This window comes from Dermacentor andersoni, chromosome 2, assembly GCF_023375885.2.
Source record: "Dermacentor andersoni chromosome 2, qqDerAnde1_hic_scaffold, whole genome shotgun sequence".
In the NCBI taxonomy this organism is placed as follows: Eukaryota; Metazoa; Arthropoda; class Arachnida; order Ixodida; family Ixodidae; genus Dermacentor; species Dermacentor andersoni.
In genome coordinates, this window is record NC_092815.1 from 120,272,717 (window position 1) to 120,299,814 (window position 27,098).

The 27,098-nt window shown below is 50.6% G+C and overlaps 1 protein-coding gene across 1 annotated transcript in view; it reads right to left on the reverse strand.

Moving 5' to 3' along the window:
• Positions 1 to 410: 410 nt before the first annotated feature.
• PolA1 (DNA polymerase alpha catalytic subunit) overlaps positions 411 to 27,098 on the reverse strand; it is a 153,723-nt gene continuing 127,035 nt past the window's right edge. Inside the window, exon 37 of the mRNA XM_050188005.2 lies at positions 411 to 1,682. Within this exon, the coding sequence (XP_050043962.1) occupies positions 1,498 to 1,682 (185 nt within the window). The 3' untranslated portion in view covers positions 411 to 1,497. The remainder of the gene's footprint in view (positions 1,683 to 27,098) is intronic.

Consider the following 27,098-nt stretch of genomic DNA (forward strand, 5'->3'; position numbering starts at 1 on the left):
GAAAAGCGTTTTTTTTTTCCCACCTTCGGTAAAGGTAAATTGAGAACGCTTCCTTCAGGGAGTGGCGACTGCATGGTGTGAGCGCTCTACGACAGGATGTCGCTGTTTCGACAATCAATGGAAAAGAACTGAAAACTACAATGCTTGCCATTGTGGTCCGCGCACTGTCACACGCGACATGTTAGCAAACACAGTCCGCGAACAACGAGTCATCGACTGCTCAGTTAAAAATCAGCTGTTAGCATACATAACAAGAACACGTTTCATATAAATTGCTGCTTCGGTGCGACAGGACCACCGTTACACGCTGCTTGCGGACTGTGTTAACATGTCACGATGTGACGGCGACTTAAGTCACGTATAGATCCACCCATTTCAGCGCTGAATCACAGCATGCGATGCAACCAATATAAGATAATAAAAATTTATTACATCACTTAGAGTAAAACGGTGCACATGAGCAGGTATGAAAGTAAATGATTCAATAAACGTGTATTCACATTGTATCAATACTTCTGCACACGCTATAATACATTCATTGCAGATTAAGAACAGGTAAAACAGAACATAAAACACACGAGCATAAAGTTTCGACAAACACACTTAACCACACACGTCAAACGCAAATACATCTGGCAGTTTAGTACAGACAAGATCAATCATACAATTTAAATACGGACCCAACAAAACATTGTACCGAAACACTCAATATAACTGCAATTACAAAAACAGAGAGACTTACACAGGCAGGTAAAGCGTGCGAGCGTATGCCACAACATCGGGACTGCATGAGCTGCTGTACGCGTAAGCTAGCGGGCTCGTAAAGCACAGTCAAAGGACCCGTTTAAAAGATTTAAAAACGCGCACATCGTGGCTAAACTGCTGCACCCCATTAAAATTCTTCCCTAGAACAACCACGCGCATAAAAAGTTTTCTTCCATTATTTTTTTAACGTTCACAAACTCATGTGGTTGCGCACTGCTGACATCACATACAAGACATCACTAGTAGAACCCCAGAGACGGAACTACGGACTATTTTCCTAGCAGCCAGCAGGCAGGGCCGCCGAAGTTTTCGAAAGTTGGGCTGGCAGTGAGGAAGAGGCCTGGCCTATATGCCGTGCAGCGAAATATGCACAAACCATGAGTCACTGAGCAACGTAATGAGAAAAAAAAAAGTTTCGCTGGAAAGTGGCAACTGCACATTTTACGCGCATTTTCGGCGCGGCGTCTCCACGTCCAACTCACGCCGCGCAGTGTGGACGCTATAACACTGTAACAGCAACGTGCCCCGTTGCTGCTTTCAGTCATCGCCGCACGAAAGACAATTGTGGACTGCACAGAGCGTTGCATATCGCGCAGCGTGCGTCAGGAGCGCGGGCGTGACGCCTGAAGTGCGCTCCATGTGGTTGTGTCCGCTGCGCACCAGATGGCAAAGACAGCGCCAGTGGGAGAAACCGTCGCGCCCAGTCAGTACACAAGGCACGGCGACGTCGCCTTAGTCGAGCAATGCGCCCTCGCTGGCGGCGACGTTGGCACGCAGGTCCAGCGGCCGGTAGGCGTCGCGGAAGAAGTCCCGCAGCGAGACGACGCTGAAGGCACTGCGCGACAGGTACCGCTTGGCCACCTGCTGCAGGTGCCGGCAGGTCCGCTCTGTCTCGGGACATGTCACACACGGCAGCCCTGCGACACGTAGAGGACGGTGATTGACATTATGGTAACGGAAAGGTACTCTAATTGCATTCAATAGAAATTGACGAGGGCGAAGCTCTGATGACCTCCTTTTGTATCCCCCTTTCCCCCGTCTTTGTTTTTACACTGCAAAAAGCTTCGATGTCAGCTCAGACTTTAAGTTGCTATGTGGAGAGACTGGAATATTGCGTCCCTGTCGCGTGTCCGCGTCCGTGCTCATGGCACGAGTATGTCGCCTCATTTTTCATCCTCCAATTACAGCGGCATCCCGGGCGTGTGGTCAGGCTGAAACAAGCATCTCCGTGACCCCACCCGGGACTTCCCTTTCCCTGTAGTGGGTAATGTGATCTTTTTAGCTCGATGATGCTTTTTTGAAATAATTACTCGTAGAAACAAGGAAAGACGTCATCTATTTTCAGAGACTGACAAGTTCGTTTTTTCTTCCCTTGCCATTCGCGGAACACAGAAATTAGTTGCAAAAAAGCAGAATGTAACGAGCATGTATCCAAAGATTAGCTTATCGTACAGCAAATGTACTGTATAAACTAACGTCAAAAGAAAAAAAATATCTAAAGTAATGATGAAACTCCGTAGGCGTCAGAACTTCGTCATTTAACGCAAACAGCTGACAATGTGTCGGCAGCACGTCGCACGAATAAGACCATGCCCGAGTGGAACAGGGTCATAAATATGAAGGAGGGCCATCAGTAAGCTCTAGACTGAAATAAACAACAACATAAAATAGGAGTGCACACCAGAGAAACAAAGAGACGCCCCCCCCCCCCCCCCAAAAAAAAAGAAGAAAAAAAAAAAAACGCCCAGTGTAATTTAGCACCGCTACCTGGCTGAGCTCGAAAAAAATTGCAATTACACAGACGACAAAGGCGCCCGGATTGAAAGAGAAACCAGAGGCGCACTGGCACAAAAGCGCGCAGAGACAACTGGCCGCGCGATATTCGGCCGCCGGACACTCGAAGCCCTAGCACGCGACAGCCACGGCAGCACGTGGCGTGACGGAATTCAATTATGACGGTGACTTAAAGAAAGTGTCATTAGCGATTGGAGCGACCGAAAGCAGAAGGCGCACGCAGCATTACGGCAGCAGCGGGCATGTCAAGTGCAGGCTCAGACAAAAGGAAACGTGAGAGCCTTCACAGAGAACAAACATGACGTATAGAAGTGCCGCGAGTGGGTCCACGCGAAAAAAAAAAAAAAAAAAAAAAAGGAAAAAAAGAAAGGAAAGAAGAAACCTTCTTTCCGTCCCAAGACTTACCGGCTCGCAACGGTTCCCTTCCCCACACGGTCGTAGCGTGCGCGCAGCCCGACCCGCGGGGATTATCCGAATCGGTCATCGGTCCCTAATAGAAACGAAGCGGGAGATTCGTTCCGGCTTGGGAGCTAGTGACCAAACCCTAATTGCCGTGCGCGGCGCTTTCACGGCGGGCCCAACATGCGACGGGGCAAAGCGCTGCGTGCGGAAGGGACAAGACGAAAGAAAAAAAAAAAAAGATTCGCCGCGCGAACGCGGGGGAACCAAACCGCAGGCGCGTTCCGTGGCCGAATCCATCACGCTAAGGACAACCGCCAACAAAGATCGCATTAAAAGGAAGCCGGAGATGGATTGGACGCCGCGGTTGCCGAGGCACTCCGATCGCGTCGAGGCCGCGCGCCAGACTGCCTACGTGTACAGCAGCCAGCCTCGCACTGCGCGCACAGCCGTACGTATAGACTGCATAGACCACTCGTTGGTCACCGCGTGTACGAGAGAGCGTTACGGTGAGCGGCGGCTGATAGATCATAAAAGGCGATCGCATGTTGTGAAACACGCCTCGCATTTATGCGTGCAACGCTCTCTCGGCGCCGGAGAAAGGAGAGCGCGTTTCCTCGAGGCTGCAGACGAGGGACCGCGCCGTGTGCCAACTTCATCGTCGCCCTCCAACTGACGCGGTAGAGTATGAACGCGGGCATATGCGCACGAATATGCGCGCGCTATAGCGAGTGGCGGCCAACCTCTTTTACGGGGGCCTTAATAGCGCGGCGCTAATTGTCTTTTGTTGCCGAACTTCTTCAATCCAGCTAAGTAATGTGTCCCGCGCCAAATTACCTATGTGCTTACGGTTTCCAGGCGTGCACTCCACATTGCAAACGAACCCGTTTACGTGCGCCTGCCGCTTCTCCGAACAAAAAAGAAAGAAAACGAGGTAAACAAATCAAGTTTAGTAACCTGTCGGGAGGCAGTACGTCCGAACGCGTGAGCAACGTTAAACCAAATATGCGTTAGACCTCATCGCGACACCTCGCAAAAATAACGTGTTCCAACGAGCTACTATACATAGCACACCTAATGGCTGAGGCATGGAATTTGCCCACAACGACTTTACGGAAATTAGGAGAGGAGAAACGAAGTGGGATGTGAGGCGGCGTCGTCTTTACGGCACAAGTGACAATAACATACCCTGTCAACCTGCGAACTTCGAAATTCGTCAAAATCCCATGGAAGCGACGCCGGAAGGGGGTAATGGCACCTATTCTTTTTTAAGATTTACACCGAGCACACACTTTTTTGCGGGATGCGTAATGACTTTATTAACGACGATTTAACTGTAGACGCAGCACACAGGCAGTACTACAAACTTATGATAGTACAAATTGACAAGCAACACAATGTTTTTAGATAATACACAGTCAGTTTTTCGGCGAATTCGGTATTGGCTATTGCTTCAGGAACTTGTCCGAATAAGCTTGTCTCGAAGAAGGTGCCCTTCCCCTGTACGTTTACAGACAGCAGGCTTTGAAGGGTACGGTCGGAGTCCAACGAGCGAAGACATTTCGCGAATATAACTTATTTTTCGTAAAATCGTATAAGACAAGCCCGAACTTGCAAGTATCATCAGAAATTCAGGAGAGTTGGCAGGTATGCAATGATAGCTCAGAAATAACAGGGGTAATGAGAGGAGACAGTATTTAATGCCGGAATATCAGCCGCGTAAGAGAAGAGCAGCCGCAGTACAGCGCGAGTAAGAGAAAGAGTCGTCACTACCGCGCAGGCGTCAACACGCAAATGACGATGGCTTGCGACACCTGTGTTGCGAGTAAGTCTAAAATACTGCGCATAGTGCTTGACGTTTTACAGCTCGGCTACTTCATGTCTCAGCCGGTTATTGTAAGAAATACCACGGATATCAACGCCGGGTTTCGAAGCTTGCCGTAGCAAGGATGTACTGCTTCCTTGGGTTTTTCCTTGTAATGTGCGTTTTTCTTTCTTCGTCTCGGAGAAAATATCGCATATAAAATTCGCGTAGCAAATGATTTCGTTAATTTTTAGTACGCTGACACGACGGTATTACTTCCAGGTGACCGGTGGAGTGATTGAAAAAAGAAATACGCAGAAGTGACAGCGATAACTATATATGACACGCTGTATGCGATGCGAAGTAACACATTTCGCGCCCCGTCAATTGCAGCAGACGTTCCCACCGGCGTGTGAACAATCTGTGTAATCATCGACTGCCTCAAGTCGGGCGTGACGGAGACCGCCCGTCGGATACGACGGGGCTATTATGGTCGAAGACCATCCGGAGCGCAACACTGAAAAGGAGCCACGTGACACCTAACCAGCCAGAGACAAATAGTACGCATATAGAGCATACTGGTAACTGTCTCGAGAAACGCTTCAGGGAGCGCGGCAACAACGTAAACAGGACGGACGGTGGTTTTGTTGCGGCATACTACCGCGCATGCGGTATACTACCGGCCATTGTTTCCGACTACTCTCATAATATATACAGAAATTAACAGAAACGTGCAGGAAAACCTGAAATCTACTGTCGCGTTAATAGAAAACAAACAAATAACCCGCAGGACAAAACAAACATAATATCTAAGGTAAGATATTATGTTGATTTTAGGCTTATTTATTGTCTAACGCCTACATTGTGATAAAAAAAAAAAATATGCATGCACACATATAAGCTCCCAAGAAGGTTTTCAAATAAACATTCGTTGAAAGCAGCGCTTGTGTACGTCCCCTTCCTTGTCTAAGCCTGCTGCGCCTTTCAGGTGCTTACTTGATCACATGTACACTCAACCACAAAAGTTTACGGACCACGGGATCTAATAAAATAACGTTCAATTTCCGAGCAGTATGTAACAGCACTCAGTAAAACCGAACGTCCCAATGTTGTTCCCATAAACTACCAGAGGCTGTAACTGCGAATACTAGGCTGCGTTTTGAGGCTGCTCAGATATTCAGCTTTTTCTCAGATGTCGTGTTCCGTAAAATTTTGTGGTTGTCTGTATCAAGAAGCCCAAACTGCGTGATTTTAACTTGTTTTCTCCTTCGCATATCCCGAGTTTAACTTTGTGACTCTGGCTTCACCACTGATTATCAGTGGCTTCCCCGGGCTTCATTCATATCAGTTCAGGTTCATGAGCGCCTTGTACCAGCAATAGTCATCGAGCTACTGAAAGTCGGCAGAAGGTGAGCTGCTCACGCTTTCAAGCACAACACGCCTGCTCCATTTGCAAGCAAACTGTTTCAAGCAAAGAAGACAAAGAGAACGCGGTGAGCAGCACCTCAAGACATATTGCATTAAGTCAAATTAACGAGAAAAGCAACACTGTACTTTCACTCTCCTCTGCACCCGCGCAGGGTAGCAAACTGGACGATATATTGGTTAAATCCCCGACCTTTTCTTCCCCTTCTCTCTCGTACGGCGATCCGCAAGTACAGCTAGGGAGTGCCTAAAACGCAGCCATCACTTTGAAAACACTCCGCTCTGTAGAATTTCACCCAGTTGTAGGCGAAAAGATAGCAAAAAGAGGAACTCCGATATCAAGGCGTGATGATCAAAAGAGAGAGAAGAGAACAAGAAGATGATGATGACATGCTGAGTGGCGGAACAGTCATTCCACCTTTCGGCGCAGGCCCTGGGGCAGACAAAACACCGATTTGGCGCAGCAGCAAACACTTTTGGCGCAGGGTCCAAAGCATGTATGCTTACCTTGCAGCATGAAAATTTTAACTGACATAGTCGATATATGTTATGGAGACGGGTTAGCGCCAAATTTATCCTGCAAGAGCGGTCAGGAAAGGACGCGACGCTCCTCCACACCACGATGCACAAAGGGCGCTACGGCCTGGTTCGTCGATACGGCGAAGACAAGGCACCACAGACGCATCATCAACAAACGCGTGCTTATTATCATCGGATGCAACACAGTGCGACAGTCACGGCTTGTGGGCATATGCTCACCGCAAGACCGATCGAGTACGCGCGTCGGAGCTGAACATGACAGTGCAATATACGCATGTCATGCCATGCACATTAGGGAGTTTTCGAATAGGGGCGCCAAGGTTTTGCGGTCGCTAAATAAATCGCGTCATTGCCACTGCGTATGCGCGAGACGCAAAGAGGATCTTTTGTTTGCGTCGGCGACGCTATTTCATTGAAATAGCGCTGCGACCAAAACTCGACGCAAAAGTTTCGCGTCAACGAACATGGCGTTACCCATCGAAGTGGCGGCTCTCGCCGTGTGCACCACATTCGACCTCATTCGCTAATACTAAAGCCCCTCCATACACGCGCCACTGCCGACCAGGTTAAGTACCGCCAACCTACCCTCCTACTCCACGCTTCTCTCCCACTCAACCCCTTAGCTTCCGGCGTCAGGCGGAACTTACGTAGCTTCAGCTTCCTGTTCCGAGTGGAAGTGACGCTGTTTTTTAGTGTTGTTTACTTTCGCGTCGATGAAGAGGCTTTAATTGCACCAGCTGCGATTTAAACTGTTAATGCGATTCCATCCAAGAACCATCGCCTATTGTAAACGGCGATCTGGTCGTGTTCGCAGGTTCGCGTCAACGTGCGGCGGGTTGTGTCACGAGAGACAACGTACAGGGTGTTAAGAACGGCCCGCTGAGGTGCACGTTTTGCAAGCCAGTTGCGACAGCGGCGTCAACTTTTCCTGGAATGCCACCGCAACCCTCTAGCCACACGGCATCACTAAGTCTACTGTGTCCGCACCCCAATGCGCCACGTCCGCCACTCTGCGTCGCGGGATTGCCGAGATGAGTTCGACGAACCAGGCTTTGTGACGGAACCCGCCACCGCCGACCTGGTCTGCTGTGAACAAGGGAGTCCCCAAGGGAACGTAGTTCGAGGCCCCTTCCCCCGCACCGTTCCTGACGTCAGCCTCGAGTTCTGCGAAGACCGTCTGACCTCGGTTGAGGACCGTGAACCTGTGCGGAAGTGTGTGTGTGTAATCCCTCGGGCAAAATGGCGGCTCGTCTACGGTGCCTGGTCGGCCGTTTCCCTCACCTTGGGATAAAGGGAGGACCGAGTGTTTATAAACCGCTGTTGTGCGGCTGCTCAGTGTACTTTCTCTCGGAGTCATCCTAGACTGATGTACTTTCTCTGGCAGTCATGCTAGACTGATGAACTGCAACGTCCTTATGTAGATACTGTAAATAAACCCATATTCCTCGTTCTCGATGAGAAGCAGTCCTCCCCTTCAACAACGTCCTCAGCGTGGATAAGTTGGACGACGGCATGGGCCAGCTACCATCTAATTCATGCCCGACTCCAATCTTGACAACTGGGTACGAACGGTAGGATTGACCTCCCAATCCTCACAAGGGGAATGCAGTGCCTGCGTGCTCGGAGACCACTGCCGTTTTTCGTGCATTTGGAAAACAGTGACCGCGAACTATTACTTAAGCGGAATACAACAGCTTGTCCCCTTTGCATTCTTTTTATGGTGACCGCTAGAGCTCTAGAAACTGCAAGCACAGCGAAAGGGGACGACAGGCAAAGCGTGCGGGCGCAGCGTACGCACAAGCGCGCAGATGCATACGAATGACGCTCGGTGGAGTGGTTAGAGCATGGTGTAAGACCATGGGCTAGAGCTACTCAGATTAGCGCCGGCTGCTAAACACGCGCGGGCGTCTCACCATGGGCAGTCAAAGCGGAAATTTCTGCAGCGCAACTCCAGGAAGCGGAAACGCCGGAACCGGAAATTTTGAAACCGGAAATGCCGGAACCAGATTTGGTGTGAGGGGAAAAGGCGGCGCACATCAAAGGTTGTCGCTACTTAAAAGAGCGGCGGTGGCGCGTGGATGGAGGGGCTTTAGCTAATACCATTCCGAACTATGCCCCAGGTGCGATTCTGGTCGCAGCGGCTGTTTTGCAAATCCCCGATATAACCCATAAACATCGCAAAAGCCTACCTTTAATTCTAGAATGTGACATCCTCCTTCGGCAAACTTCGCGGCACCACGCGGTTTCCAAGAAAACCGAATAACACGCCAGCAAGACGGTACAGCGGCACTACATGGTACTAAAGTGTACTAGAATGAGGTTACTCTTGTACGCTCTAAGTGTACGTCCGCCAGCGAAAAAATTCGCAGTTCCGCCCGAAAAGCGAAGCATCGATTGCGATAGCAAATTAGTTGACAGCCATAATAAATAAGGATAATATTTTTATCGGCCGTATAAACTTGTAAACAATCGCTTATTAACTAAATTAACAAGCATGGCGCCAGCACGCACAGGCAAACATGCACAGATCACACTCGACGACCGCGGACACTCGCTGTCAAGAAGCGCGGAAGAAGCAGCGAGCGAAGTGGCCTTGGTGCTGTCTATCGCTCCAACGCGAACTGAGTGGCAGGAACATAGCACACGCAAGGCTATGAGCCGTAGGCCCACATTATCGATGGCCTACATAGACTCTGCCCCCAACGCAGATCAAAATAAAGCCCCCGCTACCGCGCCATACGCCGTTGCTGCCGCCAGTACAACGCCCCCTTCCTTCCTCTCCTCCGCTTTCTTGCGCGCGACGCAAGATGGCGCACTTCCTCCTCGCTTTCCTTCATTGCGCACGCGAGATTGAGCCGCGATCGTCGACGGTGTTATGGCCTTTGGACTTCATACAGAACATCACGGCAACGACGACGGCAAAATGTGCCTGGAGTGTCCACATAACTGCTATTGATAACAAATAATTACCGCCTGTCCCGCACCCGGCACCGGCGGTGGTCCCGGGTTCGAGTCCCGGACCAGGACGAATTCTTCTTCACCTGTGAGGCTTTCCTTTCGAGGAGCCCATATGGGTTTCCTTTGTAGCAATTGCTACGAACTGGTGCATGTCTGATATTCCCTTATTAATTACTTCTCTTCACCTTGCGGGCTTCCGCAGAACTATTACGCCAAACTGCTATTGCCTGCAGATTTTCAACACTTTACCGCTGTACATAACGACAATTTAACAAGTCAAGGTAACCGGAAGCTATACGAAAAATTTCTGTATTTGTCTGGAGGAGTAAAGTGCATGTCTTTTATTTCAAAACTTATAATTGAATTTTCGCACAGTGAAACAACTTAAAAACACGCTTTATGTTCCGGCGCATTAGAGTGATAAGGCCTGTGACCGGAAGCTTCTTGGGGCCGCACTCGCGCTGCTGTTATCGCGCCAGCGAAACCATTCACAAAATGCGCGAATGCCGATCTGGACGAGCCCGAAGGGCCTGCGATTCCTTCTGTGATGATGATGATAGCTTGCTGTTGGTTTTGATTGCAGGTCTGCGTGCTGCGAAGTATTGACGGAAGGAGGGTTTTGCTCTTATGCATGATTTTGGCGCAGGCTCGGAGCAATGTGCCGCTAAAATGCCGTTTTGGCACCGGATGGCGCGAAGGCCCGCTCCCGGCGCAGTTTGGCGCTGCAGCTGTTCCACAACTGCTGATGCTTGCACGTGTTAGGTGTCTGTGTGCTGCTATATAAGGAAATGCGAAATTTATATTCTAATGAAATAGCAGAACATTTAGGAACGAAGTTCACAAATTGCCTGTAGGCAGAAAAAAAGAGTGCTTCTCCAAAATATACCTAAAATATGTGCGCATGATCGCCGAATAGCAGACTGCAATGACACGTGTTGCGCACAGCTCTTCATTATACGGGAGCGGTGATCTCTGATGTCGTTCAGTGCAAACAGTGGCCCGGTTGTTGCCCTCACTCTGCTCCCGACACGGACGCAAAGCAGACACAGAAACTCTGACGCCGAGAGGCTTGAAATCACTCGATTTTCGGCGGCCCTATGAGTTCACGCTGAGTGCGAGGGATCGTATACGAGCCCGGAGGGCGTGCACACGCGCGGTTTCTCGCACGCATCTCGTTCGGCGGCCACGAAACAACGCGAACGGAGCGCAGCTGATCAGCAGGATGTGGCGGCCATCTGCAGCGCGAACGGGAGAGCAAGAGCCACCACCGAAGGCTCCACGGGCCGTAGCGAAACGCCGCAAGGGAAGAACAAAGGCCGCCCACCCTCGAGAGCAATTCCGCGCTTCGCGCTAGGACGAGCAGCGGCAGGCCACAGGAGTGGTCTGCGATGCGATCCGAAAGCGAGTAAGGATCGAGCGCGCGCGCGACTCGTATAGCATCAAAAGCAAAGCGTGCGGCGTATACAGTGCAGACTGTTGGTGGCCCGCGCAGACTTGACACTCCAGCGCACGCCTCGCTTGGCCCGTGGCCGAACGGGCGTCCGATCGCCGGCGACGAGTGGCGCGGCCCGCTGCCGCCGAAAGCCGCGCTGAGGAGTTTCGGCCGCTCGTAGCACTCCCGCCGTTTCTTCGCTCTTCGTTTTCATTCGAATCTTCCCTCCTCTCTGTTTTGCCAACGATGACCAAGCGCGCAGGTGGGGCAGACCGGCGGAGATCGCCGCGATCAATCAAGGGCGCCCCATAGAAAATTAGACGGACCCGGTTTATTCATTAAAACGCGCCAAGTTTCGGGCTGTTGTGTGAGCGCGCACGCGCATAACACGGGCACGAGGAGGAGAAGGCGCAGTAGCGAATAAGAAAAGGTAATAGTGAAGAACGAAAAAAAAAAAAAAATGGGCAGGCGGTCGCCGGATCCAGCAAGGACGCGGGCGGCCGAGCAAAGGAGGGAAGGCTGCGACGGGCGACCGCTCGAGTCAAGCTTTTAATTGCCTGCCTGATGCCACTCGTCGCAACGGGAAGAGAAAAAAAGGTAGGGGGGGGGGAAATGCTCCCCCTTCGCCCCTCTTTCGTTTATCCTAAATAGGCAACAGCAAGAGACGTGTGATACGGCGCACATCGACCGGCGGATAACGAGGCGCCAGGAAACGAACGTTACTAGCGCGTATACCTCCCCGTCGGGTTTGCAAAAATAACGATTACAGCAGCAATAATAATAGCCACGGAGGAGGAAAATTCGAAGTTATTGCTGAAAGCTGGGCAAGTTTGTCGCTGAAATGGTGGAACATAATTAACAGCGCTAAATGGACGCGCAAAGGAACACGAATATGCACTGGGCGTCCGAAAAAGTAACTGTGCACCGGCCACGGAACAATAATGGCGGTCGCAACATCGGGCGCTTTACTTAACGGCAGGCAGTGCAGTGTTCGCTACAAGAGATGCTACAAATGTCCGCCACCGGCTTGAAGACATTTCTGCACACGACGCTGCATATTGTTAAACATTCGATGGAAGGTTGCTGGAGTTATATCTGTGCAATGGTACGACGTGCGTGCCAGCTTGTCCAAGCCGAGAACAATAACGGGAAGACCGCACTGCCCTTCAGGCCGGGTCAGCTGATAGAATTTGTTGGCGATATATTCTTTTTACGCAATGGCGTACAAGGACGTAAACGGGACGAACACGAGCCCTCATTTGCCTCCAGGGTCCGAATGAAGAGAACCTGGCGATGCTGACGGAGGGGAATGATCTACAAGCACTGTCTCCACTAACGAATGCCAACACAGAAGCAAACGAGGTAGCTATATATATATACACGCGAACGAGAAGATCGAAGAAAAGCAATATAGTGAAACACCAAGTCAAGTTAAACTGTATTAGCAAATTAAACTTTTTAAATAGCAGAGCCATCATCCTTACCGCGAGAAGAAGTTTGGTAAGCCGGAAAGGACGCAATAACCAAAGACGATGTATAACGACACTGCCCAAGAATAAGTTATCGCACCAACTGGTTGTGACGTCCAGGATTTTGAAAGCGTGCTATTTAATTATGTATAGCCGCAAATTAAAGCCGCTTCTTTATCAGTAAGTGGCCGGTCGACTTTTTTTTTTTTAAGTGTGCGTATACTTACACACTGCACGCATATATGACACTTTACCCAAGGTTTGTTATTAACCGAAACGTCTAACAAGCAGCAGTAGATCAGTATATATACAGACGGTCCTGAAGCGTGGCGAAGGGAAGTACATTTCGGTAAACATGCGTCACGTACAAGGCCCACACGATGGTTTTAATTAGACCGCTGAAAAACACAGTAGCAACGGTATCCGACAATTTACGGGCAATTTATGCAATCAGGGAGATTGCGCGGCACCTTCGTTGTAGCCCATGCAAACAGCAAAAACTTTGAGAAAGGTCGACGCACACAACGCGCCGGTTGCCTCTCTTTTTAAGCGATTTCCGAAAGAATTGGCGGTAATAACCGCCGCTATCAGAAGCGCAGATAGGAGTTGCAGCGAATGCGTCGGACGTGTACGCACAAAAGTCGTCCTCATTTTGTCCAATCTCGGCGAGCCAATAAGAGAGGCCGACGGAGAAGGCAAACAGCGCAATAAAAGATGGGCAGAAACGGGTAATCACAAGTTTTCTTGTAACTTCTTTTTCTATCCGGTCAAAATAAGGTACATACACACACACACACAGCCTTGGTGGCTGGCTTAACGAGGTTTCGCCGGTCCCCCCCGTCTCCACAGCATTATAATGGCGCGCGCGCGCGCATCGTCCCATGGCCGCAACACGCAGCCCGTGAATCAGCAGCAGCAGCAGGAGGAGCAGCAGCCTCGGAGTTCCATTAAGTGCACATTGTCCGCGTCGCATTAATTACACCGTAAATTACGGCCGCCTAGGGGACACGCACGGCGGCAGCGCCATAGCTCATGTCCCAGACGACCCGCGTTTAATTGGATTACGCTGCCCGCAGCGGCCCCGATGGAACGCGCGATGAAAAGCACTCCCGCGGGTCCCGCGCGCTGCCGCGTGCGCATGCAGGTAGTAGTACACTTCGCGGTCGCGCCGTGCGCGCGAAGGAACGCGACGAGATTCGGCGGCATATGCATTCCTGCGCTCTGATATTGCTGCTATGCATCCTGCTGTATAGCCGATAGCATAGTCGATGCTGTACGGCCCTGCTGTATAGCAGGGCCCGCGCTTTTGGCACACACTGACCCTTGAGTGTGCAGGACACAGGACGGTCCGAGCGAAACGTTTTCAACTTCACATAAAGCGTTGCGATCCGTGAATCTGTATGCGGCTGGATGACACGAATGCGCTAGCAACGTGGTAGCTACATAAATCGGTCGGCATATACATTTGCACAGAAGATGATGTACGCAGGAAAAAAAGTAACGAGCAATGTCTGGCCTGTTTACTCGTACATTTACTCGCAACCTCTCGAGCCTTTCACTCAAATGTATCAGCAAACCTTTTCAAAGCGAATCTCGCTTTGCCTTTTCCGCTCCCATTTCGGGCGCTTGCTGCTGCTGTTTAGCACGATTGGCCAGTTCCGGGTATAGAGGCAAACCAGTATACCGAATATTGCGTAAACTAAGGCTTTCCGGGGCGGCAAGTGATCCATGCAAGCGGCAGAAGTGAGCTCGAATACGAACGCGGCTTCGCCAACACGCCGTTGTCGTCATTCCGCCATCGTCAATTCGTCGCCTTGATTCGTATCGTCGTCACTGCGTCGTCGTCAATCCATTATCGTCGTGCCTTCATTATGCCGTCCCCGTCAATACGTCTCCGTCACACCGTCATTTCGTCGCCTTCATTTCATCGTCGTCATTATTTAATTACCATGCCACCGCTATCGTTCTTTCGTTGTTACTCTGGCGTCTTCAATCCCCATCGTCCTCATTCTTTTGTTTCCATGCCGCAGTCATTGTTATGTCGTCGTCACTCTATCATCCTCATATACCTTCGTCTTCATGCCGTAACCCCGCCATCGCCATTTTGTTATCAGACAATCGTCGTCAATTCGTCATCGTGCCGCCATCGTCAAGCTGTCGTCGACACTGCACCATCGTCACGCCATCCCGTTGCGGTCGTTCCGTCGTCGTCATTCCATTGCTGTCGTCGTTGCATTGTCGTCACTCCTTCGTCATGCGCGGCATGCGCATGTTGGGGCGTGACAGGTTTACATTGAGTGACGCGTTTCCTGGTGAAAATGCGTTCAACTGACATGACGAGAGTGGTGAAACCACGTTTAGTACTACCTATGCCTGAACGCCAACTCACGAGCTGCTGGTGTGTCGAGGTTGCGAAGTCACTAGCGCTAAACACCGTATATTGCCGGAGAGAGAGAGAGAGAGAGAGAGAGAGAGAGAGAGTAGAAAGAAACAACGCAGTGATGTTAACAAGAAAAACATTTGGTTGGCGACGCCATGCGAGAGAACGGGAACAGGGGAACAGAGAGGAAGGCAGGGACGAAGGCGGCGAATGTGTGCACGTGCGCGGACAGCACCAAGCAGTCACAGGCACTATCACAAGCCAGTCGTTCTCAAAAAGCCCAAAAGTGCCTTCTCTGCCTTCTGGGCCAATGATCAGCGGCGACGGTATTGCAATAGCATCTGTACGGTTTGTGCATGACCGTCTAGTCGCCGCTATGCATGAGAAATTGGGTGCTGCCAGCCACAACCGAAACAGAAAAGATGCCTATTGCCAGCTCAGTTCGGGCGGAGGTCCAAGTTGCAACGAAGGGTTTAGTCTATGCAGCCTGCATGGCGAGCCTTATATGTGCGGTATTCCACTCAGCTAACGAGGGTGCCCGTGCCTGATGGCACAGCTGCCTCGCATCGTCTGTCTTAGAGACCGGAATCGGGCGCATTGGTATTCTTCATGCGGTTTCCGAGCAGTCTTGTCTACGCCATCACTTGCAGTGATACCGCAATGGCCGGAAAGCCATTGAAAATAAATCTTGTCGCATTTGTTATTCATGTGGTGCATTGTCTTTCGCTGCTCACGATTTCCCTTGGTTGTAAGTCTGATGTCGGAGGAACGACTGCGTAACTGTAACACGGGCTTTGAGTCGCAGAAAATTGCTCACTTAGCAGGACTCTGTGAACTCCAAGCGTGCGAAAGCGCACACAGAGTCGCGGAATAAGGCGAACAAACGGAGGCTTCACCGGCGGCAAGAAAAACATGTATCAGTGGATCGATGGGAAATATTAACACAGATGAACGGAGCCAAGTGAAATAGGTGGCAAAACGTGCAAACACGAAAAGTTAATTTGTTCTGCTGCCAAACCGTGGACAGCGCATTTACCTGCACAGTGCCCCTTCAATGCCTTGCCAGTAGCTCTCCAAACAAAGTAACGCAGAAACACCATAGTCCAAGCGTTTTCGTTTTGTTTACAGTGCTACTGACCCGGCATTGTGATAATCAAAAGCAAGGAAACAAGGCGAACTAGAAAACAGAACCAGATTTCGTGGTAGAGATGCCGCGCGCTGGGCCCATCGCCTTCAGAGACAAAGTATACAAAACACAAAACGCTTCATACACACCGTCACACATTACACAACCATACGTGAAAGACGTAATTACACTCCAACAAGCTAGAACAGCGATAACCCCGTTACCGCCTGTTACACGTCACGCGCAGCGTGCGCGTGTAACTCCAACGCCACTGGCACATTTCCTATGACCACGCCGCAGTGAAAGCATAAGTGATCGTTGCAAAACGCCGTGTACCTAACAGGACCGTATACGAGCCGGCCAATTTCCAAATCACGGCACGCAAGCTCCGAACGCCCGCGAGCCGCACTCGAAACAAAACCCGATACCGTAGGAGCGCTCATGCATCGAGACCCGCGCGAGCAATCATCGCGTCAAACCGACTCGGCAATAACGAACGCCGGCGATATACGGCGCCGACTATCGGCCCGAATCCGAGCCCTCCCAGGCAATTACGGTGAGAACAATGGACCGCCCCACAGACGATCGCTTCGACCACACAAGGTTCACACCGGCCCATTCGCGCGCGCATAAAACACCCTTTGCCCTCTTCCATGTCGGCAAGCCAAGGCAGACGAAGCTGCTGCAGGCTAGCGCTGGTATACCAGTATACGCGCACAACGCCGATGTTTTACGCACACACACACACATATACAAGACCACAGGCTTTCCTTCGCGTGGCGCATAAGCAGAGAGCGAACCGGAGAGGCAGTCTGAATGGAAGGCTGGCTCCGCGTGCTCTGCGCCACGTTTTTATCGCGAGGCCAGACGACGACTCCTCGCAACGGAGGTCCGAGGGAGAGCCAAGACACGCGGCCGCGGGCTGGCCAACTCAATAGGAGAGCGCACGGGAGAGGGAGAGCGATCGGCCCCCAGAAATCTCCATCGATCACGCGGCCGGGCTAATTAACCTCGCGGCGGCCGGAGTGCGACTCCCTTGCCTCCCAGACCGGATTATATATCACCGCTGCTCCCTTTGCGGCCACTGCGAACGCGCGTGTACCTAGCGTACGCGCGAGTGCCCCACAACCAGCCGCACTATATGTACGTCGGCGAAAACAGCCCACGGTGCGCGCGGTGTAGTCCGCACACGTCTCTCGCGATGCGCACGAGAGAACGCAACGGTCTTACGCGCGGGAAAGTTGGCGGTGAAAACGACTTACGCGAACGTATACGTAGATTGTCATGGAAGTCGCTTACACGGCTCGCGTCAATCGGCGGTTGCATTAGTATGTGAAAAAAAAAGAAAAGAAAAGAAAATGTACTGTACCTGCACGCCGCGATCAGTTATACTATAGGCAAAAAACCGGCGGGTAGGGTTATGGTCTGCAAATGACATAAGCAGTCTTTCATTTTCGCTTCTTTTGCAAACATGCAAGGACTTAAAAAATGAGAAAGAGATTAGATAGATAGATAGATAGATAGATAGATAGATAGATAGATAGATAGATAGATAGATAGACAGATAGATAGATAGAGGTATTTTCAATCACCTCTCAGCGAAACCAGAGATTGTTACTGCGTACTTTCCAGGCCACGGCTAATTCTCGCGCTCAGGGCCGCCAATAGATAGGTTTATAGCAACAATTTTACGCAATGAAGGTGGCAGCGAAAAATTATCGATTACGAAGGTACATGGTCACGCATTCTTTGCGGACGCTGTGCTCGATACGCTCAGTCGAAGCAACTGCGTTAACAGAAGAAGGGGAGGGCCACTACGCGAACATAGTATTTCCGGTCCGTACGCCGCAACAGCGCATGAAGTATATAGATGCTTGTACTATGCGGACCGGAAATATCCCTTATATCACAGAAGCAATTTCAGATCTGTTTTCCATTAATCCCTGGTTCGAACTTTTCATCACGCAGGAAAGCGTAGCGGCTAGAGATGTTTCGGGAGACATACCGAGACGTTGGCCACAGCCGTCACTGTGTACGTGAAAGCGAAGACTCGCTGCAGCGGATGCCCAGATGACTGTCAACGAAGCCGAGAGCGATTTTGACATCGCTTGGTCCACAAGAGTCGAAGTGGGAGGGGAAATTGGCGTGGGAATAAGGCTAAATGGAAGTCAACAAGAGGACAGCAGGTTTACGTAGCATTAAGCTGAGGTGAACAGAAAAAGAAAAGCAAATTAAGGTAAGCCCGAGCAGTGAGCTGGGCCAGTTTGTAGGTAAGTATCTGTGGAAATAAGTACCACGATCCGAACGAAGGACAGGACACAAGCCAGTTCTGTCCGCCTTCTTTGTACTTCTTTCGGCACGAGTTGTTTGTTCAACAGCCACGGATGCACACATTGCTCGCTCACTCCCTCTTTTCTTCTGTCTATTCCCTTTTCCCTTAACCCCAACGTAGGGTAGCAAAGCGGATGTTCGTCTAGTCGACCTCCCTGCTCGTTCGCTTATCCGAACATCCGCTTGCACCCCGCCGAACGGCATTCTGTACCATGTGCTTCGAGTATCCATTGTGCTCGCACATGCGTAGGCGGAAGGGCGTCCTTATTAGAGCGAGAAGTGAGAAGGATTGTTTTCCTTAGAGCGAACTTATAATGGCTTCGCCATGGGGAAAACTGAACGAAGACGACGCCTTTTAGGTGGCAAGTGAGCGCACTAAATCATTACTTCTCATCAGTAGAGTCGCGACTATTACAGACAGCGAACTTCTTGGTGCAACACAGGAGACACGAAACTTTCGTAAGAAACGTACATTGTGTTAATCATTAAGTCACTGCAACCGATTCTTATAATGTGCTTCAAACTTCATGTAAACGATATCTATAACTCTTTTTCTCGCGCACTGCATCCCTGAGGGCATGGTTCTTTGCCAGAAGCTTATTGCCTATACAGGTCCCTGTGTGTAGTGTCTCTTAATCATTAAGTCACTGCAACCGATTCTTATAATGTGCTTCAAACTTCATGTAAACGATATCTATAACTCTTTTTCTCGCGCACTGCATCCCTGAGGGCATGGTTCTTTGCCAGAAGCTCATTGCCTATACAGGTCCCTCGCTGCCGTAGCTCAGTGGCTATATGGTATTCCGCTGCTAATCTCAAGGTTGCGGGTTCGATCGCGGCCGCGTTCCGATGCAAGAACGCTCGTGCACAGCGCATTACGTGCACGTTAAAGGACCCCAGGTGGTCAAAGTTATTCCATAATCCCCCTCTACGGCGTGCTTCGTAATCAGATAGAGGTTGTGGCACGTAAAACCTTCTAATTTAATTTGATTTAGCTGTTAGCTTTAAGACAGGCGGGAAATATGAGTACATCAGCCCCACCATCTCTGAATGCCATGGAAGCGGACACAGTGGGAAAGATAGATGAAGTTTCACGAAGCTCGACTGAGGCGTGTTTCGTTCCTTCCTTGGCGTTCAGTATAGCAGTCATGACCGGATTGCTTTGTTAAATTGGTTAACTTTCACAGCCTCCGAGTAACGGAAGAAACTGCCCAATGTCACCACTGGCGACAAATTGGAGGCAGCGGTGCTTTGCCGGTGCTCTTTCTGTGCGACCTTTGTCCCTCTGGCAGCACGGCTCAGCCAACGTGTACAAACTCAACGTGTTTGAGATAGCACACCAACCCTAGCTCTTTCTACTGATGCGAGCCCGTGCTGTTCCCCACGAACGGACGGGATGAAAAAAGCTGGCGGAGACGCTGGCGGAAGCAGCCCAACTGTGAACAACTACAGGGAAACAAACACATTTCTCTCGTGCCTTGGACTGGTGCGAAAGCACGACTGGTTCTGACGAAACCAGGCGATCTTTGATTAACACAGTAGTAAAAAGCTGAGGAGGCCGTGGCATGCAGTCCCACCCCACCGCCCAGCGGATCGAAAAGAAACGGACCGTATTGACGTGGGCTGCTCGGTGCACACTTCGGACACACACACACACACACACACACACTGCTCAACGTCTTCGAGCACTTCTCCCCCCTAGCTCCTTGGGCCCACACATCATTCCGGTAATCGAATGAGTTAAAGCAGGCATATTAGCTGTAATGCAATTTTGTGGGCGGTGCTTCCGCTTGGAAAGCCATAAAGCTTGGCCGCGGAGCAGCTCTGTCAGCCCTCGCCAGTGAGTGCCCCGTAGCCGCTCGGCGGCGGTGCTCGATGGGTAATTGTGGCGCCCGCTTAATTACCGCGCTACGCTGCAGCAGTGCAAGGAAGAAGAGGCCCGGTGACCACGTCTCCCATACAACTCTCCCAAGGGCCGCTTCCTCTTCCCCGCGTACGCGTGGCGCCAGCAGGAGCGTACGCGGCAGGTTAATTTGACGGCGCCGGCTAAGTGCCTGCCTCGCTCACCAGAGGGCTCTCGCGCGCCCGCGTGACGTGGTACGCGCCGCGGATTCTCGAGCGGGATCGCAGGAAATTGCGCAACGACCACGCGGTCGGTCGATCACCACTACGCACTCCCCCACTGCCTTCCTCAATTTTTCGGTAATTAACGGGGCGACCACCCCATGCGACCGACTACGGTACAGCGCGAGCGGTTCGCCTAATGAAACGGCCACGGCAAAGCTCGTCCGGTTACGTTCACACACGCTGAACCAGCCGAGAGAAGAGGGGACAGAAAGAAAGAAAAGAAGGGACCTTGGGCTACAAGGAGGCCAATTCACGCAGCGCCCGCCCACCGAGTTACAAGCTGGTTTCCGTCCGCATCTGATGCAATAAGTAATAACGTCCTATAGGCGTGTATACGAGCAGAATAACAAACCACCGTCGCATGGTGCGAGAGACCGAGACAGCCCGCCGCCCCGCTGCGCCGAGAGGCGATAAGCGCGTGCCAAATGAGCCCGAATGTCCATCCGCAATTCCTTCGGATGCGTAGGAAAGTCGCACTCAGTTCAGCAACGCAACTGGGACGCATACGATTCCTGCGGCGCCAAACCCCAGCGGGGGGCGTTGCTTTATCAGCGGCATTACGAAAAGAGTAGGCCCAATTGATTCCCCCCCATATATCCCAGCATTAACGCGACAAATGTCGCAAACGAACGTACGCCGACTTGTCGGCTGGCTTAAAACGACAGCCTCACCGTAACGTAAAAACCTGAGCACAATTAAAGCCACTCGCCAGGATCTAAACGCGCACACCCGTGCCAAACGCGAAGACGCGGATGCATTCGATAATCTGCAGCCGTACATTGTTTTGTTAATTCTTAATCATGATCCCGACTAAATGTATGCTGCTATATAGGGAAGCAGCATCTTTAGTGTTCCGTGAGAGGAGGTACAGCTACCGTCGCTACCGTGCAACCAACCGTTGTTTGAGTTGTTTGAAGGAATCGATCGTTCTGGGCTCGTGGCTTGACCGTATATACACAACTGCGAGGTTTCATGACTTCCATGCACTGTACTGAACATGACATGTATGCAGAACTAAAGTTCAAATGCGAAGCACTTTGTTTTCTTGCGCCTGTCTTCTTCGACGATTTGAGTTGTTACGTATTTATATCATGACAGTACTGCAAACAAACAAACAAACAAACAAACAAACAAACAAACAAACAAACAAACAAACAAACAAACAAACAAACAAATCTGCCGGAATATAGCTCATGAGCTTCTCTTGCAAGCTTCCTGAGTCACATCAGAAAACGTAAAACGAACCTCTGCCATTAATAGGAACAGAATAATACGACGTGAGGCGTCCTTGCGGGCTGTGGCGGACCTTTCTGGAAACACCGGGTATTGTAAGCGCGCATGAGAAAGGTCTTGCTTCTGGAGACTTCTCGAGAGACTTGCCTCCTGTTTCGTAGCATGGTAAACAGAGCGGTTATAATATACATTCCATCTTAAATAATCATGTTGTTGCATAATAAAAAAGGGGGCTGACAGATGGAGTAGCCCGCGTGGTATAAAGGTTATAAACAGGGATAAGGTGCCTAGAAAGGCTGGCCAACGTTTCGATGAGAGAACCTATCTTTGTCAAAGACGAAAGGCTATTTTCGCCTTTAGCGAAGATAGGTCCTCCTATCGAAACGTTAGCCAGCCTTTCTGAGACACTTTATCCCTGTTCATAACCTTTATACCATATGTTGTTGCATAGGAAGACGCAGCCCTTATCCAATTGCACAATGACCTATATGATTTCTCTCGACGAAACAAACCCCTTCGTCACACGATACGCACGTGAAGTGGGAACGGATGCCTACCTGGTCAATTCTCGCTTTACCAGCACGTGAAGGGGAAACTACTCGGATCGGTCCGAAGTACTCTGCTTCGTTTTCTTCGGTGTCTGCGCCCGTGCGCTTGCTCGCGAACTTAGGTGACCCAATGGAATTCGACAGACTCTAAAAACCAGCGCCGTTGTTCCCTGGATCCTCATCTTAAACTCCGCCTTCCACGTGGCTTACCACGACGGGAGGTAACCCTCCTTTCTCGCCTATGACTTGTAGTAGCTTAATGCGTATTCCTACCTCATCGGAATGACCACAAGTCGAGAATGTGAAGTTTGCAGGTGCAAAGAGACGATAGCGCACCCCTTGCGTGATTGTCGTCGTTTTAACGCAAAAAGTCCTCACCACCACGCTCGACACAACTGACAACCGTCCCTTTACGGAAGCCAGAATTCGTGGACCCAGGCCCCAGTCGGCGTCGGCCCGAACTGCTTTAAAAGTGCCAGTGAGCTTTTTAAAAGAAACGAGACGAAATTGATAAATAATAGAATGTGAGAGTTAACGCGTTTCCTTTTTTTAATCTTCTGTTGTTTTCTTATCTTTCCGCCCTTACCCCATCCCCCTGTGCAGAGTAGCAAACCGGACACTTAATCTGGTTAACCTCTCTGTCTTTCACCTCTTCTTTTCCTACCTCCCTCCTCATCTTCTGTGTTCTCAACAGGCGAGACTGGAAATTCGAGAGTAGGTAAAGAGGGGAGTACATAACGCTCCTTAGCGTGAATCAGTTCGCTGCAGCGGACTGATTCACGATAACGGACTCAAAGATAGCGACTCGTTGCACTTCATAAGATAAGACATAGACATGCGATAAAAGGGAAAAGCAGTAACTTGCGACCACGTAGTATTTACGTTCGACATCATGCCGCAGCTGTTTCCATATGAATGGGTAGGAGTACAACCGTAGTGTAAAAGCTCAGCAACACAGTCAAGATCCTTGAGATCCAACTTCAAAGCGTGTCTACATACTCCATGCATATTCAAAACTGCAAGTATATATAGATTCAACGCACTTTTTTTGCCGTTACTGCGTTCTCACGTCAACGGTTTATCCATTCACCACCACGTAGCACATTAGTGAGCGCTGCAGTTGTGCTCACAAACCTGGAGATAACGACGAGAAAGAAAATTACAAAAGAAAGAAATAAAGAACAGCGAGAGAGAATAAAGTAGAGAAAAGTGCCCGCCACGAACCCCTAAGTGCACTTCGCGAGAAAGGTGATACCTAGTGCGGATGCTACAACCGACGCCTCGGCGAGGGCTAATGAGAGAGAGAGGGAAAAAAAGTGCCACTAGCGACAGCTTCGGCTGTATTTTGCCGCAGACGGCCCTGCAGTGCCTCGGCAGAAAAATTCTAGATTTGGCGGCAGCATTTTAGAGGGTAATAATAAGGGCCAATTTCCCACTTTTCCTGTCGAACGAAGCTACCGCTGCAAAGTAAGGGAGGCTGAAACGACGCAAACAAGCAAATAGCACCTAGTTGCGTACAAGAATGCATTTTCGAGCGTGCCATCACCATCTGTACTAAATACGCCCGGCAAGGAATCTCGGTGCAGTGAACCGTAGCATAGCAGAGGGATAGCACAAAATGCCACAAACTCCTGCTCCGTCTCTTACGCATTCTTACACACATATTGTCTTGCCTGTTCCCTCTTCAGTTTACGCCGCGTTGTAGCAGAAGCCGCGTACACGCAGATGAGGGGGGTTGAACTAGATGGACCTCACATGACGTTTTCTCGAGCCGCGCGGAGGGTCTGTGCGAACGGCAGCAGTGCGCATGCGTGGAGAAGACGACAAGACGAGGAGACATTTCAAGGAGAAGAGGCAGACGAGTCCGAGCAGACGACGAGAAGCCTCGCGAAAAGGGCAAAAGGCTGCGACAAACTACCTGAGCTCACGAGAACCCTACTCACTCGGCTCCCTCTTTCAATGTCCGGAGGACGTTTCTGCGTTGCGGGAAAGGAACGGTCAGGAAAATAATAGATAAAATAGGTGCGTACGAGTCAAGCACTCAGTGGAAGTGCTGGGGAGGAGGGCGTGAGGATGCTGCAAAGCAACTCCCGGTCAGTCGCGGCAGTTTTTGAAAGACGCCTCGTTGCCTTCCCCGTCATTTAGGCGTTTTAAAAGCAACCGCGCGCCCGCGGGTGGCGTTGCTCACACGCAGCTGCCGGGAAGGAGGAGCAGGAGACGGCGGCGATACGTTCCGCAGCAGGCAGGGCTGTTATCATCGAACTCCATGCGTGGTGGTGGTGGTACGCAGACTGCGCTGCTAAATGCAGACCACAAGGGCAATAAGCTGGGCGGGGCCGGCAAACTGAGGTGGCAATCTTCGCCGTCCTCGTCGTCTCGTGTCCACAGTGCTTGCTCTTTTTTGTTATTGTCCCTTTTCCTTCGTTCACTCGCTGTCACTCAAGCGCGACCGATATAATTAAGGCCGGTCATACGTACAGCCAGCGCCTTTACAGCGGTACGATTTAGAAAAGGCGTGGGGTAAGTGGGAGGAGAGTTAGTGGAGGGGGATCAGCCAAGCCAGGGGGCCAAGAAAGTGAACTATGCAGACCCAAAAGGAGTAGATCCGATGGTAATTTTTCTCCTAAAAGGCAAATTTCCAAGTTCTTTTTTTTTTTTTTCGGTAAGAAGAGACCACGTGACACCGAGTAACAATAGAACGCGCTCAACCGACGCTCCCTAGAGCGAACGCAGCAGGACAAATTCAGGATATCAACGTCAGCAGTGAGCGAGTAGAACTTTAGACTGCGATTTATGGACATTAACCTAAACCAAGACGGCCATACAAGACGAAATTAACCTGAACAAAGACGGTCATGCAAGACAGCGTGAATTATTCCGTATCACAAGTTGTTTTATAGCACGATCAAAGCCAGGAGATGCGCGCGCAGCTATATCTTAGCTTAAACCCCGAGAACTCGTGCGCAGCAGATGCGTCCATTACAGAAAGCTGCGCGCTTGTGTATACACCTAATATAGGCCCGCCTATCGAAACGTCGACTGCCGCCTTTCGAGGCAATTTACCGCTGTCAATCCAACTTCTATCTCACAGTGTGTTTGCATGGATTTGTCAGCTCCCCTTTTGACTTTTGACTTCCTGTGTCAAATAGGCTGTCTGCTAAAGTGGGTATTTGCACGCCGTACAATTAGGCGCTAACGCCATCTATACCCGAAGACAGCAGGCTGTATCAACTGTAGAATTCGCTATCTTGCTTTTGTCTTGATTAGATCAGGCACGGTTCACGTACTCCATGAATGGCTCATACCAATGAGACGTAGCGGTATACTCAACAGCGTTCGTAACAGCATCTTCCATCTATTGCTTTCGGTTTCATATTGAGATCGATATCGACGAGATGGAGGCTCTTTGATCTACTATGCTCCTTAATTACCCTGTCAGTGCTCCATTTCTTTAACTTAACCTTCAGAGAAGCCGCTGACGTCTTAGACTGAGGGTATGGTGCAATATGCGCAGCTTACAGGAAGACGCAGATGGAGGTAAGAGACGAAGGCAACACAGAAAACATCCGAGTTTTACGCTCTGTCGCCGCGCAGCGTTGCGATCCGAGTGGCGAAACTTCGGAAAGTTATTTGCAGCACGCCCTTTCATGCTTTCGGGGAGCGGAGCATGCTCTTCGAGGCGCAAGTTTAATGCAAGTATACGCATCGCATTCAAGAGATGACGACGGTGACAGCGTTCGCCGTTTTTCCAGCGCATTCTGAGCACGTTGCAACTTGGGAGGGACAATTGACAGGAGTGCGCAGCAGCAGGGTGACAGTACGATGGCCACCCGTTTCCCCCTGCTCCTTTGCTTTTTCGGCAGCGTCTCGTCAAGGCGTGGTGGCTGCTGGTGCAGCGCGGAAACCCCGTAATAAGCGGCAACAGAGCTTGGCTGACGCGAACACTCACGCGACAGATCACCGTCCAAGTTCACCGCCGTGGCTGAAAACCAGAGGCCTGTTATGAGCGACGCTAATGTGAATCTTGCTCGCAACTGACTTCAGAGGGGGCCAAGGAGACGAAGCGGGGAGTGGGGCGGCTTTCACAGCAGCCTCAGCGAGAAACGAAACTTGTGATTACGTAGCTCGTTCGCGCATCGGCGCCGCACACTGTTCACACCACAGGCGGAGGGGTATAGCAGGTGTACGCGCCGCAAGAGAACAAGATGTGCGAAAGACGAGCAGAGAGAAGACCAGCCGTCACATTTTGCAGTTATACTGACGTCACTTATCGCCCCCATGCAGCCCTCTGTCCGAGACCTCATCGCGGTTTACGCTAATTGTGGTGTTTGACATCAGGAACAAAAGAAAATAGAGGACCGAATACTGCATCGGCAGGTTGCAGCGTCACATGCGCCATATTATTTTGGAGCAATGTCAGTAGGTTCGCGTAACTATACACTGCATACCCGTCTCTTCTCGCACCAATGCTGCTTCATCTTCAGTGCGAAAACGCTGCAGCCAAGCTTTCGCATGTACTCAACGACAAACGGCGCGTACACATCTGAAAGTACGCCTGCAGATGTGGTAGTAAACGAACGCATTCGATCTTGTACCGTTGTCGAGCACCGACCAATAAAAGCTCAAGTCGCGCAGTGGTGACGGTGCAAACGGTGTACTTGCATTTCGCTACTCGATACAGCACGTGATGCCAACCTCCGAGGCTAGTTTTCCCCTAAATCGGATAAAAGTTTCCCTAGCCTTCCCTAGACATATTAGAACACAGTT